The sequence below is a fragment of the Pollachius pollachius genome (genome assembly GCF_949987615.1).
Source record: "Pollachius pollachius genome assembly, chromosome: 3".
Classification (NCBI taxonomy): Eukaryota; Metazoa; Chordata; class Actinopteri; order Gadiformes; family Gadidae; genus Pollachius; species Pollachius pollachius.
This window is the reverse complement of record NC_136936.1, coordinates 49756744-49766517: the sequence shown is the minus strand read 5'-3', so window position 1 is coordinate 49766517 and position 9774 is coordinate 49756744. Positions and strand designations below refer to the sequence as shown.

At 56.8% G+C, this 9774-nt stretch overlaps 1 protein-coding gene across 1 annotated transcript in view; it reads left to right on the top strand.

The window, feature by feature from the left end:
- The window catches only part of LOC307073897 (immunoglobulin superfamily member 3-like), a 32470-nt gene extending 22696 nt beyond the window's left edge, over positions 1–9774 (top strand). The window contains exons 3-5 of the mRNA XM_079733855.1: positions 72–500; positions 3262–3759; positions 6020–9774. Coding sequence (XP_079589981.1) covers positions 72–500; positions 3262–3759; positions 6020–6270 — 1178 coding nt within the window. The 3' untranslated portion in view covers positions 6271–9774. The remainder of the gene's footprint in view (positions 1–71; positions 501–3261; positions 3760–6019) is intronic.

Genomic DNA, 9774 nt, shown 5'->3' with positions numbered 1-9774 from the left:
ATTCAGGTCATTTTCCGTCCTGTTATTTTGTTTCCCGTTAGATCATTCATGTCATTAAAAACATATCTCTCTCCCCGTCTCCCCCTCAGTGAGTAAGCTGCGGGTGCAGAAGACCAACCAGACCCAGGTGCACCTGGAAGACAGCCGCGTGCGCATCAACTGCTCCGTGACGTCCCAGACCAGCGCCGACTCCCAGCATGCCGTGCTGTGGTACGTGTGGCGGGCGGCGGGCGACGGGCCCCACGAGCTCCTCCTCCGCATCGAGCGCTCCGGCTCCTTCGAGTACGGCGCCTACGCCGAAGAGGAGCGTCTGCGCCGCCGCGTGCAGGCCGAGCGGCTGTCGCCCCGCCTCTACGCGCTCACGCTGAACCGCGCCGAGACGGCCGACTCCGGCACCTACTACTGCCTGGTGGAGGAGTGGCTGAGCGACCCCGACGGCGCCTGGTACCGGCTGGCCCGCGACGCCTCGGGCTTCACCCAGGTCTCCGTCCGGCAGCCAGGTGAGCCCGCCGCCGCCCAGTGGTGCCTCTAGACTCCTCGGTGTGTGTGTGTGTGTGTCCGTGTGTGTGTGTGTGTGTGTGTGTGTGTGTGTGTAAATGAATGCGTGTTGGGGTGTTTTAGAACCAGCATGGTGTGCAGGTGTGTGTGTGTGCGTGTTGGGGTGATTTTTAACCAGAAAGGTGTGCAGGTGTGTGTGTGTGTGTGTGTGTGTGTGTGTGTGTATGTGTGTGTGTGTATGCGTGTGCGTTTGCGTGCGTGTGGGGTGTTTTATAACCAGCGTGGTGTGACAGATGGCACTCTGATACGCGGTTGGAGAGCTGTTGTTGGAGGGAGCGGTTCAGGTAAAGCCATGTGCTCCCCGAAGCCTCCGGTATCCCTTCCAGATCCCCCCCCCACACCCCACCCCCCTTCAGCCCTCTCTTCCTCCGCATACTTAGTCCTTCAATGTTCCCCCCCCGACCCCATCACACAAGGTCGTCCTGCTCTGATGACCTCACTGTCAGGGTAGGGTCCGCAGAGCCACGCTGGGAGAAGGGAGAGGAGAGAGGGGAGGGGAGAGAGGAGAGGAGAGAGGGGAGGGGGGGAGGGGGGGGAGGAGAGAGAGGAGATGGGAGGGGGAGGGCTGCCACTTCCTTTTTGTGTACAACCAGGGGGAGCGAGGAGAGACGGAGGAGAGGGAGCTGTTTTCTGAAGCCCGGCAGTGAAGACACCTCCAGTCAGCCTCTGACCGTCAGACCAGCAGCACATCGCTAAAAGTGTTGATGAACGGCCTGCAGGACACTCTAGACCACGCACCTGCAGCCTCCTGTCAGGCTGTTCACACCCGTCATTTAAAAGTGGGATGGGTCGAGGATCCAGGCGGGTGTTGTCAGGTTCGAGAAGCCTCGCTAATCGGATCTCAAGAATAATGTCCTCGACCAGCGATGCATACAACCATCAACTAGTCTGTTGGCAAAGACTTTCATTCGGGACTCAACAAACCCCCCCAACAGAAAGCAGCTCAACGCCCACGCTGGGGGCGTGATCCGGAGGCAGGGTTTTTTCGATGCTGTGGGCGTGGTCGCTGCGGTGCGTTCCGTTCTGAGGGTTTGTTGATTCCCCTCACGCCGCCGTGGCCCAAACGAGAGCGAGAGAGACGTCTTCTGTTTGTGTCCGTGCCCCGCGCCTGTGTGTGTGTCTCTCGCCCGTCCTGCTTAGGATGCACAGTCAAATCCCCGGGCGTCTCCTGGCATCTGTCCAACTGGAAACCCGAAGGTCAGACAGATGCTACGAGTCTGCCACCGACGACACTGTGGCGCACGCAGCGTCGTAGTCAAGGGCAACGTGGCCTCGTCGCCCCCCGGCTCCCGAACCCGCTTCATCCCTCACAGCTCCTGCCACACATAGCAACCTCCCATCCAAGCCCCACAATTCAGTTATTTTCTCCTTTTGCGCAGTCTTTTCATGTTTCGGTCTTTACTGTATTCCCGCTCCGAGGCAGCAGGCCCGCGGTTCCCCGCGCTAACGACAGTCTCCAGGGAGACGGAGTTATTATCATAACTCCCTCACCTGATTTCCCGGCGGAAACGGGCGCCGCTGTATGGTCGGCTCGTTACGGGGCTTTAGAAGCCCTCCAGGAAGTCTTCCGGGGGGGGGGGAGGGGGGGGGCGTTCTCCAGCAGGTGAGATGAAAGGGCCGCGGCGCGTTTGCCAAGACGCCACTTCGCCGTCTGTTGTCGAACCGGCGTTACCGTCTGTTTTTCCCGAGCTCCGACCGATCTCCTGGCTGCTGCGCTGCTCGCTGAGGAACCGGCACCCAGGACGGGGGAGAAACCAGGAGCCAGCAGCCTTTGTAGCGATCGGGGACGGTAATGGTGGGGGTTTTATCTGTGGTTCAGATGCCTCTTATACTCCCCTTGTCACTTTGCAGGGACAGGGGTTCTGAGAGCCGGGGCCGGGCTTTTCAAGGTAAATCCATAGATCTAAAACAAAACGGACAACACTGAGAAAGATCTTCTCCGTCTCTTTACACTGAGTGAGATAAAAGCCTGGATCTCCGCCCGGCTAGCAGCGTATCTGTCACGGTCTGGATCCCATCTCCGCTGACAAGAAGCTGTTGTCTTGAAGGAAAGGCTGGGAGACAAAGAGAGGCGAATCGTTTGAACCCGTCCACAGCCTTTCGCCCGCTCCGAGGCTGTAATTAACTCTTTTAGATTCCTTCAGTTCTAAAGCTGGCATTTTCTGCGAGTATTTTTGTCAATAACAATTCCCAGCAACAATTACTCCACACACAGAACCCGTTCCCCTCTCATGTCGTGGATTCCCATCTTCTGTTGCCCGGAGCAGTTTCTCGCTTTATATTTATATATTTATCTCACTGTTTGGTTTTTATTTGAACACTGGGAAGAAAGCGGGTCGTTGGACGGAGTGTAAAAGGCTGTAGCCATGGAGACAGCCCCCCCCCCCTACGAGCTAACACCTAACCCTGCTAGAAAACTACAGGACCAGTCAACGCTTCGGGCAACACCGCCTTGGTCAGCTTCTCCCCTCGCTGTAGTCCATTTTGTGTGTGCGGCGTCTTGTTGTGAGTTCAAACGGGGGCCTGATAGGAGGGGGGGGGGGGGGGGGGAGGTTCTCGTCCTCTCTGGTTCCTCCTCTCAGTCCTCAACAGTCTAGCCTCAGAGGGCGGGGGGGGGGGGATTCTCAACCTGACGTTCTTTCTAACAAATTTCCCTTCATGTCTCCCTGCTGCTCCCTGACCGTACCCCCTCCCCGACTGCAGAGGTGCGGCTGCAGGTGGAGGAGGCGGACTCCAACATCACGGTGGCGGAGGCCGGCTCCATCCGGTTGGGCTGCAGCATCCCCTCCCAGTCGTCCCGGGACTCCCGCTTCTCCGTGTCCTGGTACATGGAGCGCTCCTTCGCCTACGGCGCCGAGGAAGACGACGAGGACGAGGAGGAGGAGGGCGGCGGTGGCGAGCTGGACGTGGGCGAGGCGGACGGGGCCAGGGGCGAGCGGCAGTGCGTGTTCTCCATCGGCCACGACGCCGTCTTCGGCAACGGGAACTGCAGCCCGGCGGAGGACGGCGGGCCCCACTCGCGGCTGCAGTTCTCGCGCGCCTCCCTGGAGCAGTACGGCCTGACCATCCAGCGGGCGCTGCCGTCCGACGCCGGCCGCTACGTGTGCCACGTGGAGGAGTGGCTGCTGAACCCGCGCAACGCCTGGTACCGCCTGGCCACCAACCAGTCGGGCTTCACCGTGGTCAACGTCATCGAGCAGGGTGAGGCGCCGCGCGCATGCCGTGGGCCCCCCGGGAGCTGACGTGCTAAGAGGGCTAGGCTACAGAGATAGGCTACCAGAGCTAGGCTAAGCTACAGCACGTCAACGCACTGTGAGCTCCCAGGAGCTAAGGTGCTAAGAGGGCTAGGCTACAGAGATAGGCTAACAGAGCTAGGCTAAGCTACAGCACGTCAACGCACTGTGAGCTCCCAGGAGCTAAGGTGCGAAGAGGGCTAGGCTACAGAGATAGGCTAACAGAGCTAGGCTAAGCTACAGCACGTCAACGCACTGTGAGCTCCCAGGAGCTAAGGTGCGAAGAGGGCTAGGCTACAGAGATAGGCTAACAGAGCTAGGCTAAGCTACAGCACGTCAACGCACTGTGAGCTCCCAGGAGCTAAGGTGCTAAGAGGGCTAGGCTACAGAGATAGGCTAACAGAGCTAGGCTAAGCTACAGCACGTCAACGCACTGTGAGCTCCCAGGAGCTAAGGTGCGAAGAGGGCTAGGCTACAGAGATAGGCTAACAGAGCTAGGCTAAGCTACAGCACGTCAACGCACTGTGAGCTCCCAGGAGCTAAGGTGCTAAGAGGGCTAGGCTACAGAGATAGGCTAACAGAGCTAGGCTAAGCTACAGCACGTCAACGCACTGTGAGCTCCCAGGAGCTAAGGTGCGAAAAGGGCTAGGCTACAGAGATAGGCTAACAGAGCTAGGCTAAGCTACAGCACGTCAAGGCACTCTGAGCTCCCAGGAGCTAAGGTGCGAAGAGGGCTAGGCTACAGAGATAGGCTAACAGAGCTAGGCTAAGCTACAGCACGTCAACGCACTGTGAGCTCCCAGGAGCTAAGGTGCTAAGAGGGCTAGGCTACAGAGATAGGCTAACAGAGCTAGGCTAAGCTACAGCACGTCAACGCACTGTGAGCTCCCAGGAGCTAAGGTGCTAAGAGGGCTAGGCTACAGAGATAGGCTAACAGAGCTAAGCTAAGCTACAGCACGTCAACGCACTGTGAGCTCCCAGGAGCTAAGGTGCGAAGAGGGCTAGGCTACAGAGATAGGCTAACAGAGCTAGGCTAAGCTACAGCACGTCAACGCACTGTGAGCTCCCAGGAGCTAAGGTGCGAAGAGGGCTAGGCTACAGAGATAGGCTAACAGAGCTAGGCTAAGCTACAGCACGTCAACACACTGTGAGCTCCCAGGAGCTAAGGTGCGAAAAGGGCTAGGCTACAGAGATAGGGTACCAGAGCTAGGCTAAGCTACAGCACGTCAACGCACTGTGAGTTCCCAGGAGCTAAGGTGCTAAGAGGGCTAGGCTACGGAGATAGGCTAACAGAGCTAGGCTAAGCTACAGCACGTCAACGCACTGTGAGCTCCCAGGAGCTAAGGTGCGAAAAGGGCTAGGCTACAGAGATAGGCTAACAGAGCTAGGCTAAGCTACAGCACGTCAAGGCACTCTGAGCTCCCAGGAGCTAAGGTGCGAAGAGGGCTAGGCTACAGAGATAGGCTAACAGAGCTAGGCTAAGCTACAGCACGTCAACGCACTGTGAGCTCCCAGGAGCTAAGGTGCTAAGAGGGCTAGGCTACAGAGATAGGCTAACAGAGCTAGGCTAAGCTACAGCACGTCAACGCACTGTGAGCTCCCAGGAGGTAAGGTGCTAAGAGGGCTAGGCTACAGAGATAGGCTAACAGAGCTAGGCTAAGCTACAGCACGTCAACGCACTGTGAGCTCCCAGGAGCTAAGGTGCTAAGAGGGCTAGGCTACAGAGATAGGCTACCAGAGCTAGGCTAAGCTACAGCACGTCAACGCACTGTGAGCTCCCAGGAGCTAACGTGCTAAGAGAGCTAAGCTAACAGAGCTAGGCTAAGATAACAGAGCTAAACTAAGCTAAAGCGCGTCAGCACACTGTGAACCCCCCAGGCTAACATACTAAGAGCTAGGTGAGCCTAAAGCTAATGTCGCTGGTTCCCTGCATGCCAGAGCTTCCTGTCAGAGCATCCCTTACATCCTGCGTGGCGGGATGGCGTGATAGGGCGCCGCGCAGGGAGTAATGAGGATTCAGCAGGGGGCTTCCAGTGAAGTTGCTAATCACGGCTGCCTCGCGCCGCCCGCTATTCCCCCGCCCTGCTGTCGAGCGGTAAACTGACGCGGCGTCGCGGGCGCCGAGGGCTGGCGTTGATCAGGCCGCCGTAAAAAGGCGCCGTCCCTTGATGTCGCCGCCTCTGATCCTCTCTCCCTCTGATCCCTAACCTCTTCATCTCCGTCCACAGAGTCCAACCTGCAGTCGGTGGTCTGCGCCAACGACTCCCTGTTCTACTTCGTCTTCTTCTACCCCTTCCCGGTGTTCGGCGTGCTGCTCATCGCCCTGCTGCTGGTGCGCTACCGGAGCCGCGGCCACGGCAAGAGCCAGGAGGGCAAGAACGGCGCCCCCCTGCTGTGGATCAAGGAGCCGCACCTCAGCTACTCCCCCACCTGCCTGGACCCCCCCGCCCTCAGCCTGCACCCCGGCTCGGTGGACTAGGCCCCGCCCCCGGGGGCCCCCGTCCGCCCCGCCCACACTGCGGCCCCCGACCGACACCACCACCGCCACCACCACCCCCACCACCACCACCACCGCCACCGTCAGGGCGCCTTGGGGGGGAGGCCCGGAAACCACGGCCAGACCCCACACCTGGCCTTCACCGCTGGGTTGAGTTTTGTCGATCAGCTAATCGATTCGTTTTTTTTTATCCGGACTTTGGTGGCTGCCTGTCTCGATGACATTGTGTGTGTGTGTGTGTGTGTGTGTGTGTGTGTGTGTGTGTGTGTGTGTGTGTGTGTGTGTGTGTGTGTGTGTGTGTGTGTGTGTGTGTGTGTGTGTGTGTGTGTGTGTGCGCGCGTGTGCGCTTGCTTGTTGTTTTCGGGGTGAGAACGTGTGTGTGTGCAGAGAGGTGAAGAGAGAGCCACGTTTCTCTCTCTCTCTCTCTCTCTCTCTCTCTCTCTCTCTCCCCTGTTTGTTTAATCGGTGGGGGACCTGATCTCAGTTCGCAGTTTAATTATTTTTGTTCTCAGCGGCCGTTTGTTTATTCACTCCCCCCCACCCCAAACCCCACCCCCCCTCCCCCTGAAGAAGAAGAAGAAGAAGAAGGAGAAGAAGAAGGAGATGAGACTTGCATATCAGTTTGCCCGCGTGGCCAATCAGAGGGCAGGATCTCTGGGAGAGAAGGACTCTAGTGTTGACTCCAGACGGAGGAGTGACTGCACTGACCCCCCGCTGGGCCGGTAACCATAGCGATGCTCTGCGGCCATTGCTGGTGACTGTTTTTCCCGGGTCCACACCGAGACAAGGACACACACACACACACAGGCCCAGTCTGTCCCATTAAGAGTGTCTTCTGTTCTGTGCTGTGTCCGTGGACGTGTGTGTGTGTCTGTGTGTGTGTGTATGCCTGTGTGTGTGTGTGTGTGTGTGTGTGTGCTTGTCCACGTGCGTGTGCGTGTACGTATCCACGTGCGTGTGCGTCTGTTTGTGTGTGTGTGTGTGTGTGTGTGTGTGTGTGTGTTGGCCCACCTGTCTCCACAACAAATTAGCATTGGCAGACAGAAGTAGGCTGTGTGTGTGTGCCACTTAAACACTGCCAGACACTGGGCCTCAGTGGCAGTCGCAGCCTCTCTCCTCGTCTCCACGCCGAAACAGAACAGACCGAGGGAGAAGGGCAGGACGGGAGATAAACAAACTGCTTTTTACCAACCGCGGAAATGTGTCGAAATGAGGAATTTTCCAGTGCCAAGACCTTCTGATTTGACGCCGTCCTCTACGACGGAAAGTTTGAAGTTTAAAGAGGAGTGGAAAGCCGATTTGCCCACGGCACTGTAAATATGGCTTCCTGCACCCTGCTGGGGGATTATGGGCCATGTAGGCAGTAACGGCCGATTTCTAAGCAAATGTTAAATTGGGTCGGGTGTTTTTGATTGCCGAAACAGCACAGTTGGGATTGACTGCGATTCACATCTCGCACATGTATTAAGTTCTTCTTCTGTGTCTCCCCGGCGTGTTCTGCCTTTTTAAAATGTGAGCGGAGGTTAGCGGCGGGAGGCTTGTGAGGTGACGGGAGCCACGAAGCTACGGAGAGTGTGGTGCTCACTGCTACCCCGACACCACAGAGTTACATGCGGATCAAAGCAACCTTCTGTTTTATTTGTGCTGAGTTATTTGTGCGATTTTAGCATTTTTATTTTTTATTTTATACTTCTTTGCAAAGCCTCGATTTTTCTTTTTCTTTTTCTTTTTAAATTATCCAAGGACTGTACTGGCTGTTGCCAGGCAACTGCAGCAAGCAGATTATGTCTTCAGCCTCAGTGCTGGCAACGTGGTAGATAGAGTTGTCCTGCACACTGCGATCCGTAGCATTTCATAATGGATTGGTCTTTTTTGTCAGTGTCAAAGTGCTATATATCTATACCTATATTGAATATGACTTTGGCGAAAAAATGGATATCCACTTAGAGCTTTTGCTTGAGTCGTGTTTTATTTATTAAATGACTGTAACAACAAGGTAGGCCGTGTGATCTCTTGTAGAACGCGTAGAGAGTCGCCAGCTCGCCGACCCCCCCTCTCCCCCCCCCGTCAAGGGGGTCTGGACAAGGGCCCCTGTTGTCGCGGTGACCTCGGGGTCACGACCTCGGGGTCATTCACGCGCCTCGCCCCGACCCGTTCCGTCGCTGCCAGGCGGCGACGGAACGGCCCGGGACGTTGTCCTTCCCGCCTTATCGATGTGTATATTGCATGACAATATTACAGGAGGTGTTGATGTTGTGTGAGCGGTGGCCTGGTGAGCACGGTGTGTCCGGGACAGGACAGACTCCCCCGGGACGGACCCCCAGGACAGACCCCCTCCCCGGGCCCCCAACTTCCTGAGCTAAAGGAGAGCGACGCCTTGCACAACGTGACGTCCACAAGCGTGACCCCATCCTGCAATAACGCCACCGTTCGTCCCACGCTCACCAGAGTCCGGATTTAGGGACGCAGTTTGTTGTTTCGGTTCGATATCTCACTGTTATCTCACCAAATTACATCAACGTCTAGAGAAATGGAACACACAGTACAGACGCATCTCACACATGGCAATGAAAACCCTTTCAAACGCGCAGACACACACACACACACACACCCAATCTGTCCATTTTCAAGTAGCCCACGTTGACCAATCAGGATCGATCGATCGCGTGCGCGTGGTCGAGGTGCTCTCCCATTGGCTACGTAGTGCATGTACAGTCAGCGGTCCGGGACAGCCCGGGTGGGCAGGGTGTCCGGGGTCCGGCTGGAGGAACGAAGGAACCCGCGACGGAGACGCCGTCCCCCCCTGTCCCACGCAGCATCGACCTGTCCCACTGTGCACGCATCGCGGCCTGCGGCTCGGTACCCTCACGCCCCCCCGGATCACCTGCACCCCCACCCACACAGGAAGTGGAGGGCCCCGCCTCCGTCGCCGTGACGACACACCGTGTCCGCGCCGCCGCCGCCGCCGCCGCGGCCGGCATCCACCGGGCTGTACAGTTGAACTCTGAACTCTTGCGTGGTGTTTTTTTTTTTTTGGTAGAAACAATGACTGACCCCCCCCCCCTCCAGCGCCGCCCTGCCCGGGCCCCCTGGGGGCCCCAGCGTCCTGACGGGGGCCGTAGACGGGCAGCGGGCTGCATGCCGTGGCTGTGTACTGGCTCAACTTAGCTGTCAAATAAATACTTAGTGGTGATGTGTTCAGTCAGCCAGTGCTGTTTTGGTTATTTCACATTTTTACCTCCAAGTGATGTGTTTATAACTTTTTGGCTCATCGTTTCTTTTATTTATTTTTTAAAAGCGTTGGTTAGGTTTTTTTTTGGGGGTTTCTTGAATATCTGAGAAATGTGTGCACTGATCAATCAATTCGAACGATGGTTTTTAGACGATGCTTGTGGTTTTTTTTCTCCCGCTGTCACGGCCGTTTTGATTTTTTACACGTTTATTTTATTACTATCAAATAGTTCTCAACCATTGTGACCGTCCAAA